The sequence below is a fragment of the Crassostrea angulata genome, chromosome 2 (assembly GCF_025612915.1).
Source record: "Crassostrea angulata isolate pt1a10 chromosome 2, ASM2561291v2, whole genome shotgun sequence".
In the NCBI taxonomy this organism is placed as follows: domain Eukaryota; kingdom Metazoa; phylum Mollusca; class Bivalvia; order Ostreida; family Ostreidae; genus Magallana; species Magallana angulata.
This window is the reverse complement of record NC_069112.1, coordinates 35,167,068-35,185,174: the sequence shown is the minus strand read 5'-3', so window position 1 is coordinate 35,185,174 and position 18,107 is coordinate 35,167,068. Positions and strand designations below refer to the sequence as shown.

At 32.0% G+C, this 18,107-nt stretch overlaps 1 protein-coding gene across 1 annotated transcript in view; it reads left to right on the top strand.

The window, feature by feature from the left end:
• Positions 1-5,582: 5,582 nt before the first annotated feature.
• LOC128174257 (receptor-type tyrosine-protein phosphatase zeta-like) overlaps positions 5,583-18,107 on the top strand; it is an 80,251-nt gene continuing 67,726 nt past the window's right edge. Inside the window, exon 1 of the mRNA XM_052839852.1 lies at positions 5,583-5,744. Within this exon, the coding sequence (XP_052695812.1) occupies positions 5,675-5,744 (70 nt within the window). The 5' untranslated portion in view covers positions 5,583-5,674. The remainder of the gene's footprint in view (positions 5,745-18,107) is intronic.

The window sequence follows — 18,107 nt, the reverse complement described above, 5'->3', positions numbered from 1 at the left end:
TTTCATGGTAGTGTTATTTTTCACTTTCAAAATAGTAGGTCAATCACCTACTTTTTGAGATGATGGACATTGGATCTATTTGGAAAATTTAAGAAAAGTCCATAACAATTTTACATTATGATCGAAATTTTCTTTATTGCGAAAATAATACAAATTGCTAAATTCTTGTGAAAATAAAATACAGTTTATGAATGGCAGAGATACTCAACAGACACAAAGTATTAAGTTTTCATTCACAATTGTTATGAATATTCCAGTCCAAATTTCCTCCATCATTTTTCAAATTCCTACCCTTTTTTATTCAATTTTACAAAAAAACTGAATGATGATAATACCAAAACATTTATAGCATTAAATTAGGTATATTGACCTTACTCTGCAGGCATACAAATTAAATGAGGTCAATGATCAAACTTTTGAGATATGTTGCCTTTTATCATTTTTAAGCATTTTACAATATTTTTGTAGGATGTGTCATTCGAATATCTAAACGAAAAAGTGAGATAAAACTAGCAAAAGGTATGCAAAATTATGTTGACTACCATTTAAAATCTTTACATTGAATATTGCAGTACAACCCAAATTATTTCAGTGAAAAACAAAATCTGAAAGTTTTAGTCCGAATTTCCTTCGTTTTGCTAAAAGTCCAACTGCGTTTGAGCCCAATTCCATAAAATATCGAACAGTTTGTCGATAATAATTCATTTCATAAATACTTTTAGTGTTTAGAACACACATGACATTGAACTTAATAACAATCCCAATTTGAAAACTAAAATCCTGAGTTAACAATGTCCTTAATACTCTTTTTTTTAATTGTCAATGCTATATTACGATGTAAAATGGGAATAATTATGCATAACGTAACTTCTTCCTTATTCCAAATTTAGTAACGGATGTTAGCAACAGGGTTTTGGTTCCCGCATGTCACCTAGCCAGTCGAATATTACATGTGCGGCCATTTTGTACAAACAAAAATGACATGTAGGACTTCGTATTTATTGCTTTTATATCTTCTGGCAACATTGTTTGCCAGTTTCGGACAGCAACAAGCCAGTTCAAGAAATGTTTACATTCTTATCCTCAAATGTACAAGATGGCCGTACACCCCCTTCATGCAAAGCATAACGGCCTTCTAAATAGAGGTGGGATCAGGTGCCTAAGAGGTCATTGTTGCGACCATAAAACATGCGTACAATAGCAAAGATGATTTAAACGAGGTTCTTGATATTCTTGTTCTAACAATTTGTTTATAAGTCGCATGCCTCGTTTAATTAACTGTTCGTATTTAGAGCCTGCTCTTACATAACGAATAAGCTGAAATATATTAACCCCATAACCAGGTTATGATGATAAATTGCTAAAAAAGTAAGGGAAGTTGACGGCGGAAAAAATAAAACCATCACGTTTATCACATAGTTTTGTTGTTAGGTTACCATTAACCTTTTTTTTTAGGTTAAATATTCGAATATGAAACATGTTTCGAATCAGTGGTGTGTTCTTATTTCAAGCTCACTTGGATACATTGAGTGAACATAAGAGTGAAAGTAGCAGTTGTTAATGGATATAATGTGTGTTTAATCGATATATGTATGTTTATTTTTCTTTCTTAATTTCTTTAAATACATGTATATTACGTAATGTCACGTAAAGAAATAAAAGCTGTGTTCATACTACAATGTTTTACGGCATCATTCAGATACATTATGCAATGCACCGACAAAAAACACTTTAGGAAAGTTTGACGGAAATTCTGAAACACAAGGATGTAAAGTAAAAGAGGTAATTGTAAGCTTGTGTGCTTTATTTTTCGATGGCAGAATGAATTTGTGCCATACAATTTTTTGTCACTTAATACTGAACAGTACGGAAAGTTCAATGAATACCTGACAATGCCTTTCCGTCTTGTTTGATTAACTTATCAGTTACAGTTCATTTGACTAAAACCATCACGCATTACTTCATCACTCCCTCTTTCTTTTATGGTATTGAGTCCCCAAAATGCAGAAAATATTTCCAGGTTATATATAAATAGATAGAACATAAATCGTTAACCAATTAATATTGATAAAATACTTTGATTTTTAAATCTTAACTATGTGTTTAGTTATATTTTATAACTTGGGTATTAAGATAGTAGAAGATGTTCTTATTCTAAGTTGTCGAGATTACGTAAAAAGAAAAATCTGTATAGGCACATGATATCGGTTTTGGTGTGTGTACAAAGGAAGGGGGGATCTCTCATCCAAAAAATATTTTCATTTCTCTATTTGTATACATCTCTTATAATGTACATGTAAGATCACCTAATCACCGACTGAATAGATTGCCGCCCACATTGTTGTGCTCATTGTTTGTCTTTGGACTAAGTATTATAGTACTTTCCGTGTTGAAAAGGTAGCTTATAGTGTGTGTTGTAATCTTAGAACGGTAAGATTTAGCTGTTGTATTGTACCGTCTGACTTGCATAAAGCAGCACCAGTATAGTATCTATACTAGGAATTAATGATGTTTATTAAAAAAAAAAAACAATTAGATTGAACGTGTGCGTAATGAACTGAACTGAAGCTCAAAATTGCTTAGAACAGGGTGCAGTTACCTTAAGGAAAGAAGACAGAAAATCAAAGGCCTGTTAGCCCAATAGATTCTATCTGTTGAGAAGTCACTGTTTATATTAGTGCAAATTCACTCTTTGAATATTGCATAGGAATACATTTACATGTAACAGTGCAGTGCAATATATCTCGTTGATCACGTGATCTTGCATGAACATGTCAGAGATATACAAATAGAGAAGGAAAAAAATAAATAAAACGTCCTTGTTCTAGAGTATAGGAATAGAACCCAACAGGAAAACCAAACTGTGTACAGTGATATAAACTTTAGATTAAGTAATTGAAAACTGAACAGTTCGATTTTTTAAAGAATAACTTAGCTGTGACACAATTGGTTACATATTATGTTCAATAAGTCTTTCGATTAGTCTCCAAAGTTAAACCTCGCACCCTTAATGTCAATCGCAAATGTGACTTACACGTGTAAACAGTTCAAGTTTATGTTTTTTAAAGCTCACTTGAGATGAGAGATGCGCTTTTTTAATGATGCGCCCCTCCGTATGTCCCATCTTTTTCCGGTCCGACTGCTTAAAGGAGTTAAAACGTTTTTTACTTTCTTTTTAAAAACCAAATTCAACCAACCTTACTACAAACCATCACTGTTTGAAGGTGTTCAAAAAGTTCTTTCAAAGGAAGATAATTTAGAATTATTGGATATCTCAAATTCTCTTCTTATAGACCATTAGCTGTATCATACACAATACACACATTCTAGGGTAGTATATATATTCTACTTCTTTCCGAATCACGATTCTTATGAATACGATTGGGTTACAACAGAATATCATGTTTTTAACATACGAATTTATAGAATTCAGTTTACACTTTAAAATTGTTCCTCTCGATATTTTATGGATGAATATTTTAATTTTTTTCAGTAAAAACATCATTTATAGTTAATGAAGATTTATGTTGTTAATATAATGATTCCCCTTATGAAAGGCTTTGACAATGAGTGATTAAGCTAATACATATGGTATAAAAGAGAGGTTAATTATAAATATTAAGAAGTTCTTCCTTTCAGCATACGACAAGTTTAAAAAGGTTCTGTAGAAATATCCTCAGGAACTTTGGGTCAAACTGAACAATTGAGATTAAATGTAAAAGTAAATAGGGGACCTATAATGATAATACTATCTCTCTTTAAAACCTAAATGAAGGTAAAGGTAAAAATAGTGGAACCACTCCGAAGCAAAGCATAACGATATAGAGAGTGATATAATAGTAGGGGAATGGATTTTTACAAAGTAATATATGTGCTTTGTTTTATATGAAAATGAACTTGTATTATCAACTCTTACGTAAAAAGTGTTTAGGCACCTTATGACACACCCTCTCATGTCAAGAGTGCCTGATCCGCTCCGCTCTCTGCTCATGAACCTTTGACCGAACTAATTAAACGTATGGGGGCTTAAATTGCGCTATTTAGCAAGAGTACTTGTTTCACTTTTGTGACCTCTTGATCTGACGAATCAGAAAATGCGCTTTAAAAACAAAAACTATAGCAATATTGCTGTTTTAATGGGTAATCTCTTTATTGTAATCAACATTTTAGAACAAATTGCTTTCTCAGACTAAATCTGATAGAAGTGAGTCAATTTTTTTTTAAACGGCTCAATGTATCATGCATCCTTCAATGAGTCCAAACCAGATAACAGGGTTTCTAACCCTGTTAAACTGGGCCCATTTGGGCAAAGGTTAATGTAGAGCGAAGCGGAACAGAAGCACTTGACTTCGAAAGATGTTTGTGAGAAATATACGTGGTTTAAAAAGCGACTGAAATTAAAAAAAATCGTTTAACCCATAATTCATTGGAAATAAGCTTAATTGATTCAATGCAATGAATAAAGTACCACACAAATACATGTAAAGTATGCATTGCATTAAAATTCACCCTCTCGGATAGTTTGACGGAAATAGTGATACACAAGGATGTAAAGTGTAGAGCCTAAAATATAGTGTGTGTTTTTTTTCGATCACGAGATGAACTTGTGATATACAATTTTTAAAACTTAAACTGAACAGTCTGGTACATTTAATGAATACCAGGAATATACCTTTCCGTCCTGTTTGATTAACTTATCAGTTATAGTTTTTTTTTTACTGAAACCATCATTTCCTCTTTCTTATATAGTATTGATTTCCCGAAATGCAGCTTATATTTAAATTGATAGAAATGTATTGAATTGATCAATCTTAATCGAAAATTATTTTATAATGTAGAACATAAATACATCAACAATAACCATATAACATTGTTAAAATACTTTTATTCCTTTTATAAATTAAACAAAAAAAACTTTCACGTATATTTACAATTGCTCCATTAAGGGAAAACACAGGACACACATAAAAGATACAACCATATTTGCTGCATTACAGTGTATTATACTAGGACCCAAGATATTTTGGATTCACGTTTGGCTTAATTGTTTAATATTTATAAATACCTCAGGATTCAAACGATGTTCATTCAAAAGTATGACAAATTTCCAAGATTTCTCAGTCAAAACGCCCCTGTTAGCTTATCAGGTTTCAAAACATTGCTAAAAAATGTGATGTCTACGGAGATTTTGCATTGCAGCAAGCCCGGATGATAACGTTGAAATATTGCGCGATGTATTCCGAGTGTATTCCGAATGGAGAAAAGAAGTAAACATTCCCCATTATAAATCTCCGTAAGGAATCTGTTTTCGTTCCTGTGAATTTTTCCGAGTGAAAGATGATAATGTGTCAATGAAATTATCTTGGAAAATATCCCTTTCAACTATTTCAATTGCACTTCTTTCACAGGTAAGTGTATTTTTATTAAAAATCGTCCAAACCTGCAGCATAAATATCTTGGGACAGACTATAGTCAATAATTTATTTGTTTCAACAATTACTATTTAAAAAAAACCCATGAAAACTATTTGTAGCCATACTCAAAAAAACATCACGAGCTGCACTCATGACGCTTATTCGAAATGCATGTATCCTGTTTGAAGATAGAAGGAAGTGTTGTTTTTTTTCTGGATAGAATGTTTGCAGTTTAAACCATGTCCTTATGACAAGTAAAAATGCATTTTACTAGCGAACTGATAGAATTGACCATGGTGTTAACTGTCCTGGAAGTGTGTCAAGGCTACGGTGAGTACAGTTATTTTAAATCAACAACGCGGTAAGTAATAATAAAATTACTCCTTTTAAACAAACAGGGTGCGTTTTGCCTGAGCAAGCTTAAAAAACTGACTACATTACATAAAGTTACCTTTATTTAGTATAAAATATAATTTATTCAAGTTGCATACATATTTCATAATATTATATACGCTGGACTAAAGATAGGGGTGTTTTGTTTGCTGTGTGTTTATATCAAGTGGTCACAATGTGTTATTAATATGACGGAAACTCAGATGTCGGCTGCTTACAAGTCAGCGGGAGAAAAGAAGATGAGTAATTGGGGAACAACCGGTTTTGTTTTAAAGCTAAACACCGCTCGTAAATAGGCACTGTCAGCCATATTTTTCGTTCATCACTGATGTCCCTACAACCCATATATAAAGGACAACCCTCTAAACACTGTGACGGTGCCTATTTACGAGCGGTGTTCACCTTTAATATTTGACTCATTCGTTCGTGACAATTTTTAGTGTTCTTGTAAGGTCACTAGGAGGTTATCCTTTTTGTATGATACTTTTGGTTTAACAATTATTTGGGTTATCATAGTATATCTACGAAGAATTTAGCCGTAGTTGTTGTCTTCTTAGCTGATTTGATTGGAACACATGTAATTATATCAATTAATATTATGTATAAGACAGCAGGCATTTAGATCTGGTTTTGTTTCCGTCTGACCCGAATAAGACATCGCCAGTATAATATTTAGAGTAAGAATTAATTATATTTTTACTAAATATAAATCAGATTTAAAGTCTGCGGAATAAACCGAAGCTCAATGAACAGGGTAAAGTAACTTTTAGGATACTCATTAGAGAAAACCACAGGCCTTATAGTCCAACATATTATCATAGAAAAATTGAGAGAATATTCTGTTTGATATAGTACATTGAATATCGCATATAAATACATTAAAATGTAACACTACAACATATTTTCCAAAGTGATCATGTGTCTAAAATATACACGTAAATAACATGCAAATAGAACGAAACATGGGCATATATAAAGATCCAAATTCCTTGTGATAATTACTATTAATATGAATTTGTATGATATGAATATCACTGAAGTTAAATTTCCGTTTCTAATTCGTTAAATAAAACCTAAAATGTGTCATATATTTTTAAAAGTTTTGCTTCAAAATGCGTATCATTTTAATATAGTGGGAGTTGTTAAAAATCCAGAAACGTTTTCTTGTTGATAGGGGTGTGGGGGGTTAGGGGGTTACTTAAAGCAATGCTAAATGGTTCTTGTAATCCTCCGAGGAGTAAAAACTTGCCCTAAAACAAGGAAGTATGGTGACATTTTTCTCCGTGTGTTAAACATTATGATTGAAAGCAGTTTAATTAGCAGAAAAGAATAGTTTTAGCACTTTAATTTCAACAGATACTGTTAAGATTAATTGTCTTATATGTCCTAAAGTCTAAAGGCTATCCTTTTTTCTAAAATTTGATGCGTAAATATTCCGTAATTGGTAAAATTTAAAACAAACAATGTATTTATGGGTAAATGATGTGAATTTGTATATGAGAGGTGCTCTTGTAAAATGTTGTCCCTTTTTATTTATATAATTCCAAATTTAATATAACCAAGGTGTATATTCAGGGTGGTCTAGCTATGTTTTGTATATCGGTTGAAGTCGGAATTTTTTTTCAACGATTGCATTCTTAGAATGATATCCAGAAAATTAATCTGCATATCATTTTTCTTGCATGAAATGTGTATTTTAAAATCAACAAGCGCGTATTTCAATAATTGCAACTATTATTTATTCATATTTATTGAACATTTCTACAACAGCATCATTAATAAGACAGGGAACATTTGTTCTCCAGAAGGAAACATCTTAATTATAATAAAATAAGTTCACACAATGCTGTAAAGCTTACAAAATACACATATCAATAACTATATTTAACTCTCTCAGTATTTCAAATCCAGTTTTTACCACTTTAAAAGTAAAGTTAATAATAATAATTACGTACACGCATAGCAATTTCCCTAATTTGCATTTTATCGCATGTGCGTCCTTGCAAGCATTTTCGCACGTCTTATTGAGAGTGACTTTGCATAGTTTACAGTCCTAGGAATATGGGGTATATTTAAGTTAATATCGACGGAATAGTCTTTTATTCATCGATTATCATTTACACTCATTAGCTTATTTCTAATGAGGTCTTATCACCTTCATTATATATATATAAAAGAATAATGAATATTTTGAAGCTGGATAGACAAATGTGACAAGGATTTTTAGCTCCACTAAACTAAAAGCTCAAGTGAACTTTTCTGATTACATTTTGTCTGTCGTCTGACGTCTGTCTTTCCGTCTGTTTGTCTGTCTATCCGTATACGTTTCACATTTTGGACTTCTTCTAAAAAACTACTTGCTCGGTTTCAACAAAACTTTGCAAAAGGCACCCTTAGGCAATCTTTTTTTCAAAAATATTCTTCTCCTGAACCATTTTCCCAGAAAAGCTGAAACGTATGTGGAAGCATCCTCCAGTAGTGTAGATTCAAAGTTTTGAAAACCATGACCCCGGGGTAGGGTGAAGCTACAATGGGGAGTCGAATTTTTACTTTGAGATATATAAAGTTAATATTAAAAATCTTCTCCTCAGAAACAAATCAGTCGGCGATGCTGAAACATGGGTGGTACGGTTGTGTGGATTAAAAGTTGTGAAAGTCATGTCACATGGGGGTAGGATTTAGCCACAAGGGGGGTCGAATTTTTACAAAGAAATATAGAGAAACATCATATCTATAAAAATCTTCTTTTATCAAACTAATCAGCTATGAAAGGTGGAAGCATCTTCAGGTAGTGTAGATTCAAAGTTGTGTAAATACTGATCCCAGGGCTAGGTAAGTGCTACAATTGCCGGGGGATGAAAAAGGTATATATGTTATACATATTTAAAAATCTTCTTAAAAAATGATAAGCAAGGAAAGCTGACACTTGTGTGAAAGTATCCTATGCTAATAGCGAGCGCAGCTCGCCGGCGCACAGCGCCGACGCGAAGCGAGCGCTACCGACAAGGCGTGTGTGATTAGAAAATTCGGACTATTTGCACGTTCATTCAACGGATTTTTTTTTTGCGTCAGAAAATCGGACCAGTAATGCCTTGTTTTAATCGTCCCAGTAGTTCCCTGTAATTATGGTTTCCCATTTAACACTCTCACGAGAACAAGATAAAAGACTATGTACATGTATGCATTGTAAATAACACAACGCCAATTTCCATTACTTTTAAGACTAACGGAGTTATCGTCCTTTCGAGTGACGTCACAATGGATTTCTTACACATTGATCCTACAGAATTTTTCGGCGTCAGTAAATTTCGACCCACAATGCAATTCCTCAATGTCGGCCGATCTCACTAGACTGGATACCATCTCGCGAGAATCAAAGTAAAACTTTTGAGAAACAGATAAATTGTGTAATTTCCAGAACACCATGATCAAGTAAACAAAACAGTATTTTTCGCGTAGTTTTTTCTAGTTTCAAAGAGACAGACTACACTTGACCGACGTGAACTTTGACGTCACAATAAGGGGAAACTACTCTAAGTAGTTATTGTAAATCTGCTGAAATGTAAATACCAAAATCTTCTCAAAATCTTGCAGAGCTAACGAATCGGGACATTTTTTCAGAGACAGGAAACAACTGTAACTCGCTCTCATTTGGATGAATGCTCACATTTTTTTTTATTAACCATATTTACGGTAATTTCCAGGAACGTTTTTTAAATGGGGCGTGGCAACATTATTCAAAAAATCTTCACAAGCAAAAAGAAAAATAAAATTCTGAAAATCAGGAAAATTCTAATCGGGGTGAGTAATAGGGAGTGCGTGGTATGCCTTTAGCTCTTTAGCTGCTCAAAGGTGTCTTTATTTTCACTACTATTTACGATATTACATGCTCCCGGGGGATCCATTTCCTTATGTGATCAACACATTTTTTTATACGTAAATTTGATTTTTTTAAACGGGGAGGGGGGGGGGGATTTCGATCTGTGATAAGTCAATTTTTATTTGTAAGTTTAAGAAAAATGTCTGCTGCAAGAAAAGAGGAAATAATTATAAACTGCAATGTACATTATGTTAAAATCTTTATTATTCAACAACATTTTATCTGAGATAAATTCTATACTGGCGTGCGGCCAGTATATAAACAATCTGATTAAAATCAGATCTTTGATCCGCTCCGACAAATTCTGATGTCGCTACACTTTGATCAGCAACTATCAGAATTTTACAAAGATCTGATTTTAATCAGATTGTTATATAAATAAATAAATTATGACATGCATAATGAAAATTCACTGGAAAAAAAAGGTATATTTTTTTTATTTTGCATTTAAACTCATTTACTTTACGTCACTAGTTTTCTTTTAATTGATTTATCATAATTCATTTTTGATCACCTGATGCGCTCGCCCCGACGGTCGCACCGTAAAACATATTACATATTAAATGTTGTGAAAATCATGACCCATGGGGGTAGGGTAGGGATACAATGGGGGGGTCGATTTATTTCTACATAAGAATATAAAGAGTAGCTCTTTAAAAATCGTCTTGTATGAAACCTACTAGCTAGGAAAGCGGAAACTTTTTGGGCAGCATTTTCAGGTAGGGTTGATTTAAAGTTGTGAAAAACAATACCCACGGGGTAACGTGACGCCATTGTATTTAAATCATGAGATATTTTTTTTTATCACATGTTTGTGTGTGGGGGGTCGATTTTTTTCCTCAGGAATATATGAGCCAGTAAAGCATATTTAGATAGTGTAGATTCAAAGATGTGGAAATCATGACCCTCAGGACTAGAATTGAGTCCACATTAAGGGTTCGACTTTGTATATTAGAATAAATAGAGTAAATCCGTCTTCTTCAGCCAGGAATGCTGAAATTTTGTGGAAGAATCCTCTGGTAGTGTAAATTCAAAGTTGTGAAAATAATGAACCATGGGGCTAGGGTCAGGCCGGAATGGGGGAAGTCGAATTTTTACATTGGAATATAAGTAAATTTTCTCCTCAAAATAATAAGCTCGTAAAGCTGAAACTTGTGTGGAAGCATCTTAAGGTAGTGTACATTCAAAGCTGTGAAAATCAGGACCCCCAAGCCTAGGAAAGGGCCAAAATGGGGGTAGAATTTTTACATTCGAATGTATGAAGTAAATCTCTATGAAACTAAATAGCTAGAAAAGCTGAAACTTGTGTAGAAGCATCTTCAGGTAATGTACATATCAAATCATAAATCCCAGGGCTATGGTGGCTCAACAATGGGAGGAGTCGAATTTTTAGAAAGGAATTTATGGAGTAAATTTAAAAAAAAACATTCTTCTCAAAATTTAATTAGGCATTAAAGCTGAAACTGGTGTGGAAGCATTCTAAGGTAGTGTAAATGCAAAGTTAAGAAAAGCATAACCCCTGGGGGCAGGGTGGGGACCACAATGGGTGTAGAATCATTACATAGAAATATAAAGAGTAAATCTTTATAAAAAAAAAACATTCTTAAAAACTACTACTAATATATAACAATTGGCGTGTACGACATTTGGAGGAAATTAGTTTTTGAACAAGTGGGCGTGGTTTGGAATTAGTGGGTTCCGTAATGTGACTATTCTTATACATGTATGCATGGAGTTTAGGGATGTACTTGATTTAGCGAAAGCCACATTCTGTAAAACACTAAATAGAGAACACAGTCAAATGTAATAAATTAAAGTTTAAAGTAATCAGCGAGATTATTTTTTTTAGAGTATATAGAGTTTGGCGAATTTGTACAATTTTTTACCTCACAAGGGGATCAGAGTTTAATGTAGGTTTATATCCCATACATAAACAATTGGAGAAATATAATGCTCAACATGAGTTACGACTGTAAAATCATCCTGGTAGAAAATATACTAATGATAATAAAAACAAGCATTCTGGGAGTATTGCATTACCAGTACACGTTCCCTACCGGTTGTTATTTTTTTGTGAAAGCGTCAAAGCATACAATTATTTCAGAACTATTATAAACGAGATGTCATGCTTTAATAAGATTTAAAAGAACAGAAGAAATTCAAAATATATTGTTGATACAGAAATTAAATACAAGTGAGTAAAATTATACTGTTTATTTTATCTCCTGTAATTTCGCCGGATCAATTAAGTATTTGCTGATAGAAATTAGTGAAAAAATGCACTGTTATGCAGAATATCATTTCTAACCGTCTTCTGTTCCCCGAATCAAACCAAACAGTTAAGCAGTCCAACCAATAACGAATCCGATTGTTATAATACCAAAAAAAAATCACCTGATTAAATTTACAACACAATACTTGACTCTATTGTACAGAACGTATTTAGTTATTTGAAATAATCAAAGGAAGGTTATAAGTAACGGTGTTAATTATTGACAACATACTGGCCTCCTTTATTCAATAAAAACCGAACCCGAACATTAAATAAGATTTTCTTTTTCAAATAAATGTGTATCAGACGCAACAAAAGTGTAAACTTGATCTGTAGTTTAACATATTAAAGCTGTTTAGGTTTATATAACACACAGGGAGAATCCTATGAAGGATTATGTACTGGAACCATTGTAATAAGGAATCCATTGTAATTTTAAAACAAACCATTCTATTTGTATACTGAAATGGGAACAATATTGTTCTTGTTATTCACACGGCGGGTGTGACCGGTCAGCAGAGGATGCTCACTCCTTCTCGGCACCTGACCCTACCTTTATCTATTTGGAGGCATGTGTTGCTCTGCTTTGAATTTGTATTTCGTTTAAACAATTTTTGAAATGGTTCACAATTCTTCATACAATTATAAAACATTTTTTTACATTTCTCATTTAATAAAATATTTTCAAAATTAAAAGGTAGATATGGACCATATTAACTTTCCACAATATTTTTTGTTCAATGACATACATAAAAAAAACTGGAAATAGCAGTAATAATACTATTATACTGCATTATACATATTCTTGAAATATTGAACTTTTGCTGATACATGTTTTTCGATTAAAAAAAAAGTTACCGTCATTTGATAAAAAATGACCAACATTTTTTACACCATTTTGATTTTTTGTTGAAAACACTGTTATTATTAATCCTTATATTAGAATTTAACCATACTGAACATATTAAAAATTGTTCTTCCGCATACATTTCTTTTTCAGTATTCTTCATGACATGTAGCCGTGAGGTAAAAACATCATTCCAAAAATAATTATTTTTAGGTATCAAAATATCTGAGATAAATGCATCACTACAATAAAATATTTTATTTACAAAGTCTCTACCATTAATTGTTAAGAATATATCCAACCATGGCTTTTTGTTTTTGGTTAATTTGTTAATCGAAGACCATTTTAATGACTTGAGGAAAAAGTCTACATTAACCATTTTTAAGCCCCCAAGTAACCTTGAGATACAGCAACTCTTTTAACTTCATTACATTTTGATTTCCATATAAATTCTAATACATCTTTACATAGTACGGTTATTTTTTAACATTTTGGAGAAGGAAGAGAAATAAATATCTGATCAAGTTTTGGCAAAATAAGAGTTTTAACAATTGTCACACGGCCAATTGGCGTAATTATTCGTCTATGCCATTGTTGGTTCAGTGATTTAATTTTTGGCAGAATAATATTATAAAATAATTAAGTGATGTTTTCAAAATCTACTGAAAAATGAATTTCAAGCAAAACAAACGTTCTTAAACCCCAGACTAGTTTCCATCTAGTATGATGGAAGACCTGTTTTTAGAATGTTTTGGAAATAATTTGAGTTGAAAATTGTTTGAAACTATTGCTAAGTTATGTCTACCAAATTTAGTAATGATATGACGTTAAGTAACATAGCTATGACAAAAGTCTTCATATTTTTGATAGACCCTCGTATCTACCTTTGATGAATCCCGGCTGTGTATCAGAGATAATCAAATCAACTATAGGTTTTATTCTACGACTAAAACAGCCGGAAATAAACCTAAAAAAAAACATTTAGTAACGTAATTGGCCTCCAATTTTTAAAGAAACTGCCGGAAAGCTTGGAAAGCTTTATCCACTTTGGGTAAACAAAATATCAACCACGTCTTTGTGTATTAGGTAATTGGTGTTTTTTTGTGGTGAATATACAGTTGACTGCTTGTAAAATAAAACAATTTAAGTCATTCCAAAAAAAAAAAAAAATGAAAAACTGAGCAGCAAAGCCGTCGCTTCCAGGAGACTTATTAATTTTTTTTTTGCTTTTTTATCACCTCAAGAATTTCACTTTCTGATATATTTTTTTTCAAATAGTTCAGAAGTATGGCTATCTAATTTATTGACATAAGTATTATCTATAATATCATTTCAGTCAATATCAATCAGATCTGCATCATAATCAGTGAACAACGTCTCATAGAGGGATTTATTTGCTTAAGTATTTCAATTGTATTGTTCCCGACCTTCACTCTTTTTATTGTTGTATTAAGAAAATTACGAGAATCTAGGTAACAAAAGTATTTGGTTGGTTTCTTCCCTTCTTCCACACATCTTGTACGTGACCTTATTATTTGACCTTGCATTTCATTTATTATTTTCTCTAAAGATAACCTTTTCTCCTCGAGCATAGACGTATTTAACGGCTGTTCCAATAATAATTGTACTATTTCTTGATATGATAGTTTTTCTTGTTTTTTTCTTTCCTTTTCATTAAGATGCATGAAAGATAGTTATTCCCCTTATTTCAATAAGAAGAACTTCACGGAATGTGCTATCAAAGTAATAAAGATTATCAGAATAATTTGTTGGAGTTTTAATTTAGAAAAGTTTCCTTTACTAGTTGTATAGATGGTTTTACTTCATCCAGTAATAAACTATTCTTAACCCTTTAGTAAACGAATTTAATTTTATTTCCATAATCACAGCGGAGTGATCTGATATATAACCTGGCTTTCAGGAAATGTTGATAACAACATTTGATAAACTCTCAGAAATTAGTATGTCGTCAAGGCGAACTAGTCTCAAGGGATTTTTTTTTCTTCCAAATATAAGTTTTATTATCTGGATACAAGATTCTGTATTAGTCAACCATATGTAAATCTTCCAAAATGTCTATCACTTTATCCCTTGCTTTGTGATTATTAACATGTAAATAGTTGTAAGTATCAATTGAATCATTAAGTGCAATGTTCAAATCCCCCCAGAGAACAAAGTAGTCATTATCAAATTCAAGAAAAGTCTCTTTGACTTTTTTTTCTAAAAACCAGGAGTATCAGTGCTCGGTCCATAAACATTAATAAGAGTTATTTTTTTTCCCTCAATAACAAGATCCAAAGCCAACATGTTTCCATCATTATCTTTTTCCTATGAGAATCTTAAATTCAAAGTTAGTATTAAAAAGAATGCATACTCCTCATGAATTTGAAGTAAAGGGATTAAAACACTTGTAACCCCACTGTGCTTCAGCATATGGTTCAGTATCTCAAATAAAATGTGTATCTTGCAGACGGAGTATAGAGTAGTTTTTTGTTTTGTAAAAATTAAGGACATCTTGTCGTTTTGAAAGAGTTGCTAACCCTTGAGTTCACCGTTGCGATTTTAATATCATCAGCCATCACCTGTGCTTTGTAAGAAAAATAGGTATTCACATTCATACAGTCCTTTCATAAACAGACACATTCTAACAAAATAAAGTGTAACTAAAAAATTGTTTGACTTCATGACAGTCTGTGTTGGTCTTACCACGGTTTATTGGCAGGGATGGGAGTCCATGGGTATGGTTTACAAGCTGACTCTAAACCGGAAGTTTGAATGATCACAGTAAACATAGAGTAAACTTAAATGAAAGATATTTTTTCCGGAGCACATTGTACGGTTTATCGCGCTGTTTTTTTCACTTTATTGTCAATATCGTCAGTGATGGAAAACTTCATAAGGCTTAAAAAATTCCTTTCGTTAGCTTGACATATTAACATAAAAATCATAAATTATGTTCAGTTAATAACTTAAGTAACAGAAAGGCATAAAAAGCTTTCAATCCAAAGCAGAAGCACTGTGTATATGTAAACCGAAATGGTGTGTATATGTAAACCGAAATAGATGGCGTGACGTCAAAATGATTGATGTATTTGATTTTCAGCACACAAAATTACACCATGTCACCGTCCAGTAAATAGAAGCAATTTCAATAACTTTAACCGTGCATTTGAGCTTAATTGTGTAGTTTAGCTCCAAAACAGTATGACCAAGTGTAGTTATTTAAACCACTTTAATAGTTAAATATAAAAAAATTTTGACTTTCCTTCCCACAGGAATGATTTTTAAATCTATTTTTTCCAAAAAATTAAACCTTGCCAGGTAAGACAACTTCCATACAAGTTTTGGTAAAGTTACTTACCACGGACCAGCACATTTCTATTTATTATATAAATTTGATGTAGTAAAGGATAATGATTTTCATTTTTTGTGTGAGTTTTTACTCTCACTGCCATTGCATTAAATAGACAGTCCGGCGCATCTTATCAAAAAACCGACTTAATTTTTTTTTTCCGACCGGGTTCGGTATTTTTGTACTACTCATGAATGTATAAACTTTCAGAAAATTACAAAGTTCTCATTGAAATAAATCTAATTAATTCATTAAGAGCATGTCTACGAGAGAACCATGCAAATATGGAAAAAAGCTGTGGCAGCAAGTCTCAAGAATGAACAGAATTTTATCATAGATTTAAAGGATACCCATCTAGAGTCAGATATATGATGTTTGTTTTTGCACTGGATGTTTCTATTTATAGTAACGGCCAGTATTGCATTCTGGTTAATTTGCCTCTAAAATCCAGAAAAGTTAAGAGAAAAAGTGTCAAATTCAGTAATTAATTACAAAATGTATAAACAATGTTTGAAAAAAATAAGACTATATTCTTAGAGAGGAAGTTCAAACCTTTAATCGTTGCATATTTATTTTCATATTTCTTTTTACACCATGAAGTGCCAAGGGTGTAAATGTTAGCAGGATGCCAAGAAATGATAATTATACATTTTTGTCAATTTTTCAGAAAGAATTTCTCAGAAAATGGCGCATTATTTTTAGAAATTTTGAGTTAATAAGAAACTGTCTGATGTATTGTTACAAATATATAAAATCCATCTTTGGACTCTCAAGGATTAAAAAGTAATTAATTAACAAAATCATCTCATTTTCAAATTAAATAAAAAATTGTTGGTTTTTTAAATTTTATTTTACAAGCGATTTTAATCCACTGAAGTCAAAATTTGTAATTAAACATGAAAGAAACACCTTATTTTGCTTTTGATTTAAAAAAAAAATAGTAGTATCCATTGTTTCTAATATAATTCTTATTCATTACATGTGCATTTCATTACTACTGTTAGAATTGTCTCCCCTGTTGCTCTCTTCTGTAGAGAAGGTAAACTATTTAGAATGTTGACAAAACTATACAAGTTCAAGTTCAGGCAAAGTATTGAGAAATGTTGTGAGTGTAACTGTTGTTAATATATATTATGATATTGAATGATTTTAATTGCAAAAAAATTGCCCCATCTTGTTAGTGTTATTCATTATATCACATATTGAAGTTTGATGGAAAGTTGTATCTAGTCTATAAACTGCTATTTTCTGTCCCGATATATTTAAGCAGCACATTTAGACGATTTCAATTTTTTAATCAAAATATACAAACCTGTGATAGAAGTGCAATTAAAATAGATGTAAGAGAAATTTTCTAAGATAATATCATTCACAGATTATCATATTTTACTCAAAAAAATCCACAAAAACGAGAACTGATTTCTTAGGCCTATAAAAAAAAATCTGTGTTTAGAGTAACACTGATGAAAAAATTAGGTTAGGTAGCTAGGGATTTTTTTTTAATTTTATCATATTTTTTTCTGCATGAATCCTAAGAATGTTTGTTTGTGTCACATTTAAAAACAGATTTTTAAATAAAAATAATAAAAATGCACAATCGGATACAAACAGACATCTAAAGATGGTAGGATCGGGGCATTTTTGTAGGTTAGGTCGGGTTTCCCCTAAACACACAACTCTTTTTTAGGCCTTACAAAGATTCAATTTATAATGGGGTATGTTAAAATTATATAGAATGATATATCGTTAAAATGACAGATGTCCTACGGACCCGGTTTGACCTGAGCGTAGCCTGGTCACGGTAAGAATATTCTTTCTATGTTGAAATCATTTGGAATTCACTAGGAATGCCTCGTGCAATTTTTCATCGTTATCAACGGAGTCTGTTGCAATAGACATCACATTTATGTACGTGTATATTTCATTGGCCATCTATAAACCACCGTGCA